At 33.1% G+C, this 16,667-nt stretch overlaps 3 protein-coding genes across 3 annotated transcripts; 2 read left to right on the top strand and 1 right to left on the bottom strand.

Moving 5' to 3' along the window:
• Window positions 1-5,050: 5,050 nt before the first annotated feature.
• Window positions 5,051-10,367, top strand: LOC110660934 (dol-P-Man:Man(5)GlcNAc(2)-PP-Dol alpha-1,3-mannosyltransferase). Its single transcript, XM_021819398.2, has 13 exons — window positions 5,051-5,268; window positions 5,366-5,400; window positions 5,628-5,765; window positions 6,143-6,211; window positions 6,406-6,563; window positions 6,638-6,704; window positions 6,803-6,856; window positions 7,126-7,214; window positions 8,102-8,218; window positions 9,035-9,144; window positions 9,305-9,383; window positions 9,886-9,942; window positions 10,040-10,367. The coding sequence occupies exons 1-13, from the start codon at window positions 5,100-5,102 to the stop codon at window positions 10,209-10,211; spliced, it is 1,314 nt and encodes a 437-aa protein (XP_021675090.1). The 5' UTR covers window positions 5,051-5,099; the 3' UTR covers window positions 10,212-10,367.
• An 859-nt stretch (window positions 10,368-11,226) lies between these two features.
• On the top strand, window positions 11,227-13,134 carry LOC110660933 (heat shock factor-binding protein). Its single transcript, XM_021819397.2, has 5 exons — window positions 11,227-11,402; window positions 11,785-11,838; window positions 12,157-12,180; window positions 12,251-12,293; window positions 12,765-13,134. Exons 1-5 carry the CDS (start codon window positions 11,400-11,402, stop codon window positions 12,908-12,910), a joined length of 270 nt encoding a protein of 89 aa, XP_021675089.2. The 5' UTR covers window positions 11,227-11,399; the 3' UTR covers window positions 12,911-13,134.
• Window positions 13,135-14,297: 1,163 nt separating this feature from the next.
• LOC110660875 (protein RALF-like 33) lies at window positions 14,298-14,818 on the bottom strand. Its single transcript, XM_021819322.2, has one exon. It carries the CDS (start codon window positions 14,794-14,796, stop codon window positions 14,431-14,433), a length of 366 nt encoding a protein of 121 aa, XP_021675014.1. The 5' UTR covers window positions 14,797-14,818; the 3' UTR covers window positions 14,298-14,430.
• Window positions 14,819-16,667: the final 1,849 nt, after the last annotated feature.

Here is a 16,667-nt window from a genome sequence, read left to right as displayed (position 1 = left end):
GTTATAGCTCAAACAATACATTGGACTCAAAGGTCCGATTCCTGCATAAGAATCAACACTCCCAAATTCAATTCTCCCAAATCCACAAACTTCATTTGCCATATTTGGCACTTCTAATGGTCATTAAATCATCTCAACATCATCAAATTCTAAGCAATAATACAAAAACTAAGTTAGGTCAAAACCCTAACTTATAATTTCAATCTCAATCATACATCCATGCAATTAGATTTCTAATGCCTTAAACTTCATTAATCAACTTTACTAACTAAAACAAAATCATCAAAACCATCAAATTCTTTTACTTCCTATGGCTGTTACAAATTGAAACTTCAACATATTCCAAGTTTTCTTTTCTTTTCATGCCATTTCAACTTAATCAAGCATGCTTTTCATGCTTAGGAAAGATAAAGGGTATGGTTAGTGCACTAACCTCAATTGCTAACTCTTCCAAGTCTTCAAAACTTCCTTTTTCCTTCTTTTTTTTGCTGCTTAGTGATGAGCTATGGTGTGAGGATCAAATTTAGTGAAGAGCTTAAGTGGTTTTATGGTGAGATTAAGTGGGGTATGAAGCTTGGGAAGCTTTTTAATGGAGGAATGGGTTTGGGTAAGGGAGACGTCTGGTTTGGTGAGGAAGAAGCAGAATTATTTTGTCAAGTTTTAGTCTTCCTTATCCCTTTTAATGAGTTTAATAAATTGTGATTGGTGGAGGAAATTTAAATGACATCATATGAAGTCATAATTAGGTATTTTCCTTCATTTTATTTTCTTTTCTTTTCTACTCATTTTCAATTAAATTTTTAGCAATATTTATTCATATTTTAGATCATAATAATTATTTATTTAACTGGATAAGTTGGCAAAAAATCATCTCTGAAGACGAAATGACCAAAATGCCCTCCGTTTGGCTTAACAGACTAAAATTATCTGTATCGATTGAAAAATTTTTCTAAACATTTTCTTGGTATTCTAATGCCATAGAAACCTCAATGACTCTTCTCTAGAGTCTCAAAATTTATTTTATGAGTTTTCTCCTGGGTTTAGGGCTCCTAGTTGCGAGAACCGCAACTTCCCACTGGGTTATCCATCGTTAGGGCACCGGCTCGCTTAACTTAGTCATATTTTATTTCTAAAATTTTTTTTCCTTAATTTTTCTTATTAATATTTGAGTTAATTATGGTTACTCACTTTAGTTTAAATATTTTTCCAGACGTTCTAGCTGTCCGGACCAACACCGGTTACCGAAACAGTAGAATGTACGGAATGGATACAGTAAGGGTGTTACAATAATATTTATATCATCATCGTTAGTCAAACCCATACAGTCCCATTTCACTGAACCATCTCCTTCAATGGGTTATCTGAAAAAGATATTCGATATAAATTCACACCTAGCTTCAAGATCAATTGCACGTATTATTTTCATACTTAAAGTACCGAAATCCATGCGTCTACCAATGGTAATGATTATTGATGAACCCCTACAATAGTCGTAGCCTTCACTATCAATAATAATTTCTCTATCCCAATATAAGGTAGCAAATGATAGAATTGACATTTTTCTATTAAATAAGAAAACTAGTTATTTGAATGACACATAAGAAAATTTATAATTAATAGTATTGACTAACTTTGTAAAAAAAAAAGGGAATTCGAATAAAGATCTAGTTTGGCTCTTTATTTCGGCCAAACCTATTAAATTTTAATTCAACTCTGAAAAGTTTTTAAAAAATCAAACCTAATGCTGATGCGGTTTGATTCGGTTCACCTAAGAAATTCTACAAGTACTCAGATAAACAGTCCGGTTCACCTTATATATTCAACTATATGTGTTAAAAAAAAAATAAAATGAATCGAACCAATTTGATTTTCTGGTTCGATTCATTTAATTATTTTTTGGTTTTTTGAATTCTCATAATCGATTGAGTTAACCACAAATATTCAATTATTTTAATTTCTTTTTTTTTTATTTTTATTTGAACTATCAACTTAATAATATAAATTTATATTATATATTATCTACATTATTTATTACAAAATATTATAAACACTATTTTGCTCGAAATTTTTTCTTTCTTTCTATAATTTTTTACATTAAATATTTCTAATCTACATATTAAACTACTATATATTTTTTTTTAAAAAGCATTTTACGTTTTAACTAATATAAACTTTAGTTCGTCCATTTGAGGTATTTATTAATTTTTTTGTTTTTTAATTATATTAAGAATATAATATTATATTATCTCTTTTATTTCATTCTTTAATATAATATATTATAAACTAAATTTCCTATTATTTTTTTTCTTTTTTCACTAACTTTTACAATTTTTCAAAGTATATATATATATATATATATATATATATATATATATATATATATATATATATATTCCTTTCAAATCTTAACCTAGTATTAATTTTTTTTTAAATTAAACTACTATTTTATATTAAACTAACTTTTCCTATTGTCCTTAAATTTATAATTTACATTAAATTTATTTTTTTCCATAATTAAACTTTTAATTAAGAATATACTATTATCTTATCTCTTTCATTTCATTTTTTTATATAATATATTATAAACTAAATTTCCTATTCATTTATTCTTTTATATAAAATTTTATATTTTCAATAAATTTCACCATTTATAAAAATATTATACTATTACTGATTTATATATATCTATATATATTGTTAAAAATATTTCCTTTAATTTTTAAGATTATCTATAAACTAGTTAAAAATTACAAAAATTAAATATATATTACACAAAAAAATTTGTTTGAAAATATTAACAATAAATCACTCATTTTTCTTCTAATATAAGACAATATCACCCTACACTTGCAAAATATCACTCAAAAACTACATATTAACACATGCATGCATATTTAAACAAATATTTCATCAACTTTCTACAAACATAAATATATGAAACACTCAAACATTTAAATTATTACATATTTATTTTCTTAAGAAAGTAAAATACGTACCTATAAAAGGATAATATATCTTCAGAAATCATAAAAGACAAGCACAATTTTTTTTCTCACTGGTCTACCACTACAAATCGTTTTCTGTTTCTTGGTCCATCGAACACAAACTAGCTCCACCACCTGGTTCAACAAACAGTTCCACGAGAAGGGAGAAGGGAGACAATGACGGATATGGGAGAAGAAAGGGATGAGAGAGTGCTGTACATGAGAGGGATGAATGAGAGGGATGAGAGAGTGTTGTAAGTGGGATTTAAATTGCACAGTTTGGACGCTAATGTAAACGGCGTTCGGTGGAGCTCGGAACGCCAGCCAAAAAAGCATCCTCTGTTCATTCCTGGTTGACTTGACGGGATGAGGCTACATGACGGGGCTGTAGAAATTCTCTGCAAACAGTTTGCACGCTATCTATGATAGTGTCCCGCCCATTTGCACGCTGTCAACAACAGCGTCTAGACTGCTTTCCCTCCGGACGCTATTAATGATAGCGTCCCAACTAAAGACGCTATTTTGACTCGCGTCTGGATTTTCAACTCACCCCACTCCCGTAATTTTTGGATTTTAAACCCTTTTCCCGTATTTTCCTTCCCATGGCACATTCATTCGATAATTAACTGCCGGGTACACTTCGCTAACTGGACAAGGTTGCTGTCTTCTTTATAACTTTCTACAACTTTGTACTGCGCAACTATGCGTTCTGCGTAGCATCAAGCGGCTCAGTCGGCCACACATCATATTGGATGATATTGAATTGCCGAAATTCTCATGAAATTTAAAAGACAGCAGGTACTGTAAGTGTGCATCTTTCTTTCTTATAGGAGTGAGGACATGTATGACTCTGGGACTTGATATTGAACCGTTTTCTTCATTCTAGGACTTATTCATGGGATCTGTTCAGAAGCAACTTGTATAAGCAGTGGCAAGAAAAGCATAGAAAAGAATGAAAATTAAAATACTAACAATCTTATAAGTATACAGACCAAAGAGGAAGGAATCAATGCTTTTGTTACTTGTTAGGCATGCACTTATAGGCTAGTATTTTCTCCTTTCTCAATGCAGCAACCTACAAGCCTGGCATTGTTGTGCTGCAGTTTGGCAATTACTTCATTCTTGAATTCAACAAGTCCCCAGTTGAGTCTTTTTATTGCTACTTCTTGACTACCTGGTAATTTTCTCTAAAACAATAACTAATTAAGATTTTTTGACAATCTCAGACTTAACCAACTTGTTTATTTCAACTCTAACCCAAAGTATGTTAGAGGTATACCTTATAAACAGGTTCAAATCCACCTTCTCCAAGTCTATTTGTAGAAGCAAAATTGTTTTGTTGCTGATGCTAAAGTTTCAAACTTCAAAAACTGTAATTCATGGCAGGCTATGTTCTTTCCATGTTTTATGGGCTTTTTGAATCAATAATACCCAGCTCATCCAATAATTTCTCTTTCTCAGTGTTGCACCATATTAGGGGTGGAGATTCAGGCTTCCACAGCCGGGCGCTTGTCACATGCCACATTCGAATCTTAACTATCTTGTATTTTCTCCATATCAGATGGCATAAGAAGGCTAAAAAGTATATATATATATATATATATATATATATATATATATATATATATATATATATTATAAAAACATGTAAATAATTTTGTTTTATTTTTATTTATTTTTATAAAATAATAAATTTTAAATTAATACTTATTTTTTAATTAATGTATAAAAAAATTCAATAATAATTAAAATATAAAAATCTAAAAAGTGTCAAAATATATAAAAAAATTTTAAATTCATATTGTTCAATCTGAAAATTAAGCATATATAATTTTATAATTTAATTTATTAATTTCTATTTAAATTGGACTTAATTTGACAAAATATAATAAATTCGCCAAACTGGCCCGTGTACAGTTCTAGCTCCCATTATCAACTGCAGTCACTTTTTCCTTGCTATTTAACCGTAATTTTATTAGAATAAGAATATAATAATAATTCTGTAGAAAAAGAATATAATAATAATAATTATTATTATTAAAATTATTTTGCTTAAATAAATCTGTGAGCCGTGCTTAAATCCAACGGCACTAGCTGTCCTCTCCATTCGTAAAGATGCAGATGGCCGAAGCCATGGCACCTAAATCATCGAGGAAGGTCAAGCCGTCGCCAAGACCCCAGGCTTCTGCCGCCAAATTTTTGAAAAATCCAAAAGTAGCCTTCGCTTTGGCTTTAATTTTCATGGACGCCCTCCTTGTCGCTCTCATCATCGCCTACGTTCCTTGTAAGATCAATGATTCTACTTCTTTATAGTTCAATATCTTTATCCGTCTTTAAAGAGAAGCGTTTTGTGGTAATATCAATACTTGATTGATTTTCAGATACAAAGATTGATTGGGACGCTTACATGTCACAGGTGCATTATGCAAGGCCACAAGAGATCTTAAAGTTTTGCATTTCTGGTTATGGTTGGATTTGTGTTATTTTTTTTTTCTAGCGTAGCAAGTAAAGTTTCAAAATTTCTCCTCCTGTCATTAGTTTCCCAGTCATCAAACTCACCATTAACTAATTTTACTTCCTGGGTAGCTTTAATTCTCGGTTTAAATGAACGGGATAATATGAATTGGCTTGATTAACGAGCAGGTAGCTGGGTTTCTTGAAGGAGAAAGGGACTACAGCAACTTGAAAGGTGATACTGGGCCGCTGGTATACCCAGCTGGGTTTCTTTATGTTTACTCAGCCATTCAGTATGTCACAGGAGGGGATGTCTATCCAGCTCAGGTAATCTCTGAAAATTTTGACAGTTCATAATCGTTTCGGAGGATATCTTTTTAAACTACTCCACGAGATGAAATTGGTGTTTCTGTACTTTCATTGAACATTATGCTTTAAATGAGTATTCTCTGGAATAAAATTGATTTCCACTGTATAAAAATGAAAGTTAGGGGCTGGTTATTAGTAATGGCTTTGGTCAATGGATCTTTGACTAAATGTTGGTCTTGTCCCAGCCATGAATGGGATTAAAATTCCTTTCTCCCTGTCATAACTAACTGACTTTTGGTAATCATTTTCGTGTTAAAAGACTATTCCTTCTAGGCTTTTATATATGATCAATCAAAATTATGATCGCATGGTTTCTATTTACTCTGTGGTTGCAGATATTGTTTGGCATTTTATACATCATTAATCTGGGTATCATCTTATTCATCTATGTGAAGACTGATGAGGTATGACAAAATTTTCTTGTTTTGTGATTATTGGTGCTTAAAATTTTCTTGTTTTGTGATTATTGGTGCTTAGTTCTCGTTTTTTTGAAAATGGTGCCTAGTGATCTCCATAAAATGGTGCTTAGTTCTTCTTAGCCAGTTTTCTTCTGTCTTGGCCTTGACAAGATCTTGTTTTTAAATAAAATTTCTTGCAGCTTCCATGGTGGGCTCTTGTCTTGCTTTGTCTCTCAAAAAGAGTGCACTCAATCTTTGTGCTGCGTCTCTTTAATGACTGTTTTGCAATGACTTTTCTCCATGCTGCATTGGCCTTGCTTCTTTGCCAACAGTGGTATCTGGGGCTGATTCTTTTCAGGTGACATTTGCTTTCATACTGCAAGATTCTGATATCAGATGAAGTTGGCATAACTTTCTTCTATATTTTTATAGTGGGGCTGTTTCAATAAAGATGAATGTCCTTCTCTATGCTCCACCTTTATCGCTTCTTATGTTAAAGGTACATTAGCATCCAATTGTTTAAGTTTCGTAGAGTTTTCTCATTTGTATATATCATTCAAGCCAGTTTTCCTTCTTCTTATAAACACTTTTTTACAGGCCATGGATGTTACAGGAGTGATATTGGCTTTATCTGGTGCAGCACTAGTGCAGGTGCTTATCATTTTTGTTCCTCTGAGACTGCTTTGTCCATGTAGGCAGAGAATGCATGTTAAATTCATATGTATAAAATTGTGATTTTTGTCACAAAATTAGTAGATTGTTTTTAGTGTCAATTGTCAAAAGCAGGATAGCAATATCTTTTAATTTATTTTCCAATTCTGTTAGGTGAGTTGGAATAATATTGCAATTAATGTAGTGAAGCAAGCATTGGCTTAGCAATAGTTCATTCATTTCCACATGCTTGGTGTATGGTTCTGCAGATTCTATTGGGGCTCCCCTTTTTAGTCTCCAATCCAATTGCATATATATCAAGAGCATTCAACCTTGGGCGTGTCTTCATCCACTTTTGGTACTTCCCATTTGACTCTATGGTGCAAAAGATTCTTCAATACCTTATCTTGACATAAATTAGTCTGATCATTTAGTTATAAGTAAACAGAAAAAACTGAGTTTCCTTTTTTTAATGAATGGAAAATACTAGATCATTTTTCTGAAAGAATATGAGACTGTCTGCATGTGCTTCATTTTGAACACTTCACTTCACATGTGGCTGATGGAGTTCATCTTTCCTCAAGGTTGATTTTGAATAAATGCTTAAGGATCTTGCCTTCTTGAATTATTTACTTCAAAGGAAATGAATTTGATGTTATCTAGCCAGGAGAAAATGGGTGGGAATCTGTCTGATTACAAGATCCTGTATCCTCCTATAGAGAAGCCATATTTGGATCTCTTCTCTAGGTAGTCATGTGAAGATGCATATTTGTTTGTGTGTCCTTTTTAGACAGTCAGCTTGGTTTGGTGCACATATTATTGTTTTGTATTAACACACAATTGGGGTTGAAAAGAGGGAATGTGGAGCAGGAGGTGTTCATCCTGCTGCAGTATTAGAAATTAGGACTGCTCAGTGGCAGCTAATAATCAATCAAGGAAATGAGTCTGTAGCACACTAACGGTGCCTGGCTGGCATTGATCTCATTCTCTGATGATGCTGTGGGAAGTCCTCTTCAAGTTATGAAAGTCTATAATTGTATTGATAAATTTATGACTGTATGTTTTGTCATCTCATTTATCTTGTTTCCAGGATGCATTGTAGCCCAACTTATGCAGTTAGGGTAGTTGTTTGAACATGCAGTGGTGGTTTAATTTTCTTTATCAGTTAATGCTTTTGTGCAATATCCTCTTTGATCAGTGCAATGAGCTCTTGTGGAAATGTAATTTTTCATTGTTTCCCATCAGGTCTGTTAACTTCAAGTTCATTCCTGAACCAGTTTTTGTATCAAAGCAATTTGCAGTCTCATTGCTGCTTACTCACCTTGGATTGCTTGCTGCTTTTGCCCATTATAGATGGTGCAAGTAAGTGGCTTGTTCCTTCAGTTGTAATTGTTACTAGTAATTCATAGCAGCAAACAGGTAGTGAATTAAAGAAATTTGTGGCATTTTTCCAATGCTGGTAAAATATTTGATGAGGAGCTACAAAGATAACAAAGTTTGGTGCTACTTTTGTTTGTGCTTTGTTTTGCTTAAAAATCTATCCCATGTGTCATATGAATGGAATACACTTTGTCACTGCCAACTTCTATTCTAGCTTTTGTCCAATGTAGGAAATGTCTTCCAACTAAGGTTGGTCTTTGGAACCTTGTCAGCTGGATTTTGTCTGCTTGATCTAAAACCTATTGTTACACATCATTCACAGCAAGTCCATCCTTTTGTTATTATGTTTACGCAGCTGTACAAAATTCTATACAAATTAATTGTGCTGGAAGTCTACATACAGCTCTTAGAGTTTTGCTGAGAAGTGCTATGCAAGTATGCTCTATGTCAGCCACTGTCTTGACCATTCTTATCATCGATACTATTGTCCATTTTGAACAATATGAGAAAATGATTTTCTCTAGTTGATGCAGTAGATGCGGACTTGGTGTCGAACAGAGTTGAATGGTGAAAAGGGATCCATATAACTGACCCCAACTAGTTGGGATTAAGGTGGTGGCTGTTGTAGTTGATGTGGTTGTGTGTGTGTGTGTGTGTGTGTGTGTGTGTGTGTGTTTATGTGTATGTGCAAAATCTGTTCTGTTATGATTCTGTCACAGTGTTGCTTCAAAAACATTGTGTCAATAAATCTCTGGATTGCTTGAAGTTGTTTACTTGTTACTTTTTGGTCACTTGCAGACATGAAGGAGGACTTTTTAATTTTTTACGTTCCAAGGCCGTATCTATTAAGCAGCCATCTGCTCTTTCAAGTTCTAGTGGTTTGTCCTTTAAGATTCTCAAGGAAGAACGTGAGTTTTGATTATCTTGGTTTATAATTATGATTTAGGTGCATGGCCAGAAATCCTTTTCTTTTATTCTGTCACTGTCTTCCTTTGAATTTTATTTCTTGCTTCTGTCTTCTTTATCTGCTTGTGTACTGAATCTTGGTTGGTTGGTTGGTTGGTTCAGATATTATGACAATGATGTTTTCCGGGAACTTTATTGGCATTTTATGTGCCCGCTCACTACATTATCAGTTCTATTCATGGTAGGTCTGCTAACGCAACTCATTTTTGATTGTGTGCTCTGTTCTTCCCTTCTTGCTTGTCTCTGTATGATTTTTTTTTTTTTTTTTTTTTTTTTTTTTTTTTTTTTTGTGCTTTTGAGAAAGCCTTCATCTTTTGTGTCTCAACCTGTCCATGTCCATCTGTATTTATGTCATTTCATCCTTCCCTCCATTGATCTGTGCATCTTTTGGCTAATTATAACTTCAACAATTGCTCATAAAAATTCTTCTCTGCAGCTTTGTCTGCCTATCCTCATGTGCTGTCAAATAAAGGCATTGTGAGGCATTTTTACGTTGATGAATGTATGCCACTTCAAATTATTGTTCGTGTTGAATCTGCAAAAGTATACAACTTGTTAAGATGATACATACATATGCATGTGAGCATGTGCATGCAGAATCATGATTTCTGGATTATGGTTAAACAATTTGGAACTTTCAATTTGAAGTTCCTTTTAATCTCACTGTACATCTGGAACTGCAGGTACTTCTATAGCTTACCATATCTTTTGTGGAGAACTCCTTTCCCTACATTGCTACGGTAGCTTTTCCACTTTGCTACACACCGTGTAAAAATCATTGAATAATATTTTCTTGCGTAGCTATTGATTTTTCTGTTCTGGTGTCTCTGTATGCAGTTTGATTCTGTTTGTAGGTGTGGAATTTTGCTGGAATGTTTATCCTTCCAACAACTTTTCATCTGCACTACTTCTATTTCTACATTTAGTTATCCTCTGGGGTCAATGGTCTTCTCCATCTAAGTATCCTTACAAGGATGATCAACTGTCAACTAAAGAGAAGCACAGATGAGGTGTCTTTAACCCCACCCGCCCACCATCATTTTCCTTTTTTTTTTTCAAAATTTATTACTCTTTTCATAGAATTTACCTCTCCTCTTTTCTGTACTTGTTTGATTACCTGAATATTTAGCCTACAATTTTTAATTTTTATTATTTTTGGTTTAAATTAATTTTTAAAAGTTTTTGAATGATTAATAATAATAATAATGATACAATCAATGCTTAAAAGTTTTCAATAGGACTTTCAAATTCAAATTTTCTACCAATAAAAGAACACAATCAAACGCAAATAGGCTTTATAATAAAGAGAACCACCATCATATCTAGGATTTGTTCCAATCGAATGAGTTATTAAAGAGATTCAATAAAATAAACTCCACAACAAGCAAAGGTACCTCCATAAAGGGAGTCAAACTTGCAATAAAATTCCATGAAGAGGTACTAAACACTCTAGATTCATCAACATTAATAAATTAGAGGGACTAAATTTAAGATTTGGTCCAAAAAACACAAATTTGAAAGTTATTTAAAAAAAAAATTAAAAAAAAATATAAAGAAAAATCAAGAGGAAGGAGAAACTCGAAAAAAAAAAAATAAGAAAGGTGAAAAGAGAGAAAATGAAATAGTAAGGAAAGGAGGTGAAAGGTTTAATTTAATAATTCAATAATATTTCACTTGTTATTTGTGAATTAAGGTGCGTTGCTTGATTATATACACATATATTTTAGGAGATTTTTATGGTTATATTAATTGTCCATATTATAATAGTAATTATTAAAAATTACATGTTGTCTATTTTAGTTAATATGTATATTTTTTAATTACGAATGTATTTGCATACATAAGACTCATGAGGCACACTCACACATAATGGGCCAAAAACATTAACAATATCAATAAAAGGCCCAAAATTAAGCTTCTTACATCAAAGCCCAAATAATAAACTCCTCAGCTCAGCCCTACACTCAGAAAATAAAAAGAAACGACACAATTTGATTTTCAAAATTCAAATTGACCAATGGCATATCAGTAAAATATGCATATCATTGTGGAACAAAGACTTTGGCCCACTCGCCCTGTTTGCGCGATTCATTCATTTCCCACTCCTCCGTCACCAAACGCTGCGCAATACGCTTCGTGGGCACTGCCCGGTAACGGCCGAGCAAAGCAAAGGAAATCCGAGATCATCTAGCAAAAAATGGTAGGCTCTTTTCTGCTAAATCCACATAAAAATTAATCGTTAAGCTCTGTTGTAATCCTATATTTGTGTTTTGTTTTCAGTAAATTGTTTGATTTTGCGTATTTTAAACCGCTAGGGTTTCAACTCTCTGAGCTTTTGACTAGTAGTTTGATTCAGAATGTCTTGTTTAGATCATTTCTGCCTTAATGGAATCATTCAATTAACAATTGGAAGTTTTATTGATTTTGTTGGGAATAGAGAATTTTGCAGTCTATCATGTGAAATTCTACCAAATATTTTACAATACAAAATCAGTGTGCACTGCATTATAGCATCTTCTTTTGCTAAGTGGTGTAACTGGTTTTAGTATTATTTTTCTATTTATTTATTTTTTCTTTTGTAGGATGCCCATGAATCAGAAGATCCGAAGAAAAGCACTGCTGATATGACTGCTTTTGTGAGTTTCTTGACATTTTCAATACCTGAGTGATTCCTATTACTACTTAATTCTCCTGTCAAACTATGAGATTCTGTCAGCCTTTTGATGCCTTGCTGGCTTTAAGTGTAATCAATTCTGAATTGAGATTGTAGTGCAAACTCAGAACATGTTTGGCTCACATGGTTTTGTAATATTTAAGATTTTTAGCCCTTGATACCTTAAATATGTTTGAATCCTTCTTATTTCATGTCATACCTATGTGATATTCCGGCTTCAGTATGTTTGTGCTTTTCTTATAAGATCTGTAACGATGACTTATTTGCATTAATGTTTCAGGTGCAAAATCTTCTTCAGCAGATGGTGAGTTACTACTTAGACCTCTTGTTTGTTGTTTTTATGCTACTGTTGCTGACTAAAATTTTATTTGCAGCAATCCAGGTTCCAAACAATGTCCGACTCAATTATTACAAAGAATATCCTTCCCATTTGTTTTGAGTTGTCTATGATAAATTTATTTTAAATTTCTTTGTGATTGAAATTGATGGACGTGTCAGTACATGAAAAAGGAAATATTTTGTATGGTGTCCTGTTGTGAGCTTGCTGGTTGCATACCTTCATGGAAATTGTTTAACATGAAACCTAGTTGAGAATATTGTCATGGGATTAATCGATATCATCCTACGTCTTGGATATATTATGGTGTTCAGTTACCATTCTTAGATGAAATGAGTTTAGATTATCTTGATGGGAAATTATTAGATCTGAGCTTTGGACGCTGGGTTTTAAGGGTTTTTTAGGCCTATAAACAGGTTAGATACCTGTCTTTTGGCTACCATGTAAATATTTAAAGAAATATATTTGCTTTTTCTCCCCTCCAATGTTTATTTAGCTGTATAGCTGATTCAAAATTTGTGGGATTCCTTGTTTTCTTAACTTCAATGCACTTGATGAGATGGGAACTCGCATAAATGACTTGGAGCAGAGCATAAATGACTTGAGAGCAGAGATGGGAGTGGAGGGCTCACCATCTCCTTTGGCTCCATCCAAGCAAAAGCCAGGCGAAGACAAGCAGGAGGAAGATTCAGCTTAGAGTTGGTCAAAGAAGATTTGTTCTGTAGCGGACTAGTTCAATTTCATGGGAACCCTCTCTCTCTCTCTCTCTCTCTCTCTCTCTCTCTCTCTCTTTTTGTGAATTATGGTTTGAGAAATATGCAGTTTGTCTCTGAGAATCTGTTTGGTGAGTAACTTCTTTGTTGTTGGAGAGGAAACTTACAAATCTGAGATGATTTATGATCATGATCACACTTTCATGGATTCGGTGCTCAACAAAGTTATTGGGATTTTTTTATCAGGATGTTTGCTGAATTCACATAGTTTTATAATAAATCTTTTGTAACTTGCCAACAGAAAAGATGCCTCATGAGCATGACCCACAATCTGATACTACCTGAGCAGTTCCTTTATTTTTGTTCAATGTATTAATACTACTTTGATGTCCGAAGGTCTGGCATCTCATTCTGGAGTATCCATTGTTGTTACTGAAACCCAATGAAAGCTTCAGTTTTCATCCTCTGTTATAGCAAATGAAGTGAGGAAACATAAACTTTTCCTTTGTCGTTGACGACGAAGAGTTCCCTCGTTTGGAGAAATAACAATTCACCGGTTCTATTAGAAATAAAGGATGGGAGTAATTTTGTGGCATCCAGAGTCCTCCACATGGTCCTAGAGAATTGGTATCGGGTTGAGTATCTTTGCATACTTAGTATTATCGAATTTGAAACAAGTTTAATCTGGATGATTAGAATTTATAATAAATTCAAATTTTATATATTGATTGTTCAATATAAACTTCATTTATAAAAGTTATTTTTTTTAGATTATAATTTTATTAATAAATTAGGAAAATTTTAAAATATTAGGTTCAAACTAGACGAGTAAGCCTGTTCAATATGCTTGACCTAAAACTCAACATATCAAAGTGAAGAAATTTAAAATAACATCAGAAAGAAAAATTGCATAAAGAACCCTGTGCCTCATACCAAGATAAAAGTTGCTAACAATTATAAATAATCGGTCCATTTATAAAAGTTATTAATTAATTATAAAAATATATTTTTTATTATTTTATCTATAAATTTAAAATATTATATTTTAAAATTAAAATTTAAATATTTTATAAAATTATTAAATTTTAAAATATAAATTATTAATTCAAATATATTTTCATATAAATTATTAATTAAAAATATATAAAATCAAACTAGTTTCAAGTAGTAGTAATCAAATTTAAAATGAATATAAATAACAAAAATGTAAATTTTAATCACGAGTTCAAAATATTAATCGAATTTAGATATTTTGAATTTTATGGCGTCTCGCATCCTTAAGTCCTGCCATAGATTCCTCATATGGCTCAGAAGAATGAAGGTGAAAAAGTTGGGGAAAGATAGAAGGACGTATCAAAGAAGAAAATCATATAGAAAGTAATATTAGCATGGGCCATTAACAGTTTATTAAAACACATAACATCGTTTTGTTGCAATGTCACATCTTATAAAAGAAATCAAATACAAATAAATAAGACCACACAAACAGCAGGTTTTGATAACCTTAATTACGGCAGCGAGTAATGGCACTGCAACCACGGGAATAAGGGTTGGCCTCTGCACCTGGCTGGCAGTTGTAGTAGGATGCACCTCTCTGGGAACATGGCACGGTGTCCCTCTGCAGCGCTCCGTAGCTTAGGTACTGTGTGGACGCTGTCTGCAGTATCCGCCGGCTTATCTCAGAGCCCATGTGGAATTCATCTTCTCCAATGCACTCTGCTACAGAGCCTTGGCATGGGACTTTCGTGGGGATCCAGCTCAGTTTGTGGTCTCCGCTTGCTTCAATGGTGGGTGAGGAGATGATCAGAGCTGAGAGAAATAAGAAGGTCAAGAGAAAGATGGAGGAATTGGCCATTGTTGTTGCTTGCATGCTTGCTTGCTTTCTTTCTTTACGTGTCTATACAGAACTTGTGCGAGAGCAGGTGCTGGTGGGAAACTTGTTTAAGTGTAGTGGTTCATGGGAAATGAAAATGACACCCATCTTGTTGCTATTTACAGAAGTGACACTCTGCAGTAGACATCTTCAAATTGAAATACACATTTTTACAAGGAAGTTCTAGACAAGCTCATATACTAGCCCAAGTGGTCGTTTAGGCTTAGTTACATGAATAGAGTAAAAAATGTAGATATGTCATTAATCTTGAATTATGAAGGATACATAATAATCTGTAAAATTATCTTAAAATTCTGAGGTTATTGGGTTGAATAGATGATCCAATGGCAGTTGTGTAATTAGATGGCTAATGAAGTCTTAATTCCTCAGCAGACCTAGCTAAGTCTGGTTCAATTGACTAACAAATGAGAGGGTTCGTCCAACAACCGTCAACAGTTTGGCTGTCCTTTTCTAAGGAATATAATAATAATGGTAGATCAGATTAATATTAGTAAAGTGCAACCTGCATGGGAATGGAAGAAAATTGATTTTTTTAATAGCATGGGCAACCATTCACCAAAATCTTTATTTTAATCAAGTTTACCTAGCGATACAATTGACAAGAAAAATGGTTTGATTGGCCTAGTTCAAAGCATGTGATAACGCATAGCAAATGCAAAATCTATCCTCCACCCTTTTTGGATCAAGAGGAGTCAGGACTTTCCACAAGGTGTCCTTTTAACTTTAATAGGACAAAAATGGGAAAATGGTTAACTATGTATGCTTTGGAAAATGGGATTCTTCCAAGTGCAGTTCCTGTTCCTGAATCCTGAAAGGCACTTGCACCTCCAGCTTGGAATCCTGTTTTTATATTAGTTACAATTCTTCATCAAATATTTTGATCGGATAAAGGCCCCGAAGACAGAAATATGGCTTAATCCTCTCTCTTTTGCCATCCTATGCTCCACAGGCACATGGCGGTCCTCGAGAGTCTCCGTTTCAGATTTTTGGGATTTGATATACTTGAAAAAGGAAATGGCGTGACGTTTAAGGACATCATGATCTGAACTGAAAATGAATTAATATAACTCCCAGCTCTAACTAGAGCTGAATACTATAATTTCCAGTTGCCAAATTTTCATTTCCTTCTCTCAGAGAGAAGAAGATGAGCTCAGCAGCTCCAATGACACAAGAGAACAAGCTTCCTAATAAAACCACTTGTTTTAAAAATCATATAATAACAATTACAAAGGGAAAACAATTAAAAAAAATAATCTTTCAAGAAGAGTTTGCAGAGCCAGGGACTACTATCTTTCTAGCTTACTTAACAAAGCTTCCATTTGTGGCAGCTCCTTCACAATTTGTTGCCGGTCAGGCATGCCCGGCAATAATGTATCAGTTACTAAAAATGATGGTATATGAGAAATGCCTAGTCCGGTTAAAACCCTGGTCTTTTAAGTCTTTTATGAGAATATCAAAGGTTTGTATTGTAATAAATCACGAATTGACCAGAACATTCTAGCAACATGGCTATATAAGGGTACATATATATAGATTCAGTTGCTAGCTTTTGCTAGCTACTATATGAAGATTGATGTGGCTCAATTACAAGTGTATGGGTCATTCAAGTAGTAAAGATAAATAAATCATTCCCTCAAAGAGTTGTGTTAAAAATTAAATTTTCAATATAAAAGTATACTAATCTAAACTAAATTTAGACTAAAAATTAATTAAATGAAGAGATAGGTAATTGAAGGGCATAATTGCAAATTCAATAAGAAAAATGCTTTGAATAGAAAATTTCACTATAATTATAAGGAATAAATTGAGCCAAATGCAATATAGCAAGAATTAAAGATATCAGGCAA

This window comes from Hevea brasiliensis, chromosome 2, assembly GCF_030052815.1.
Source record: "Hevea brasiliensis isolate MT/VB/25A 57/8 chromosome 2, ASM3005281v1, whole genome shotgun sequence".
Classification (NCBI taxonomy): Eukaryota; Viridiplantae; Streptophyta; class Magnoliopsida; order Malpighiales; family Euphorbiaceae; genus Hevea; species Hevea brasiliensis.
This window is presented reverse-complemented; position numbering and strand designations above follow the sequence as displayed.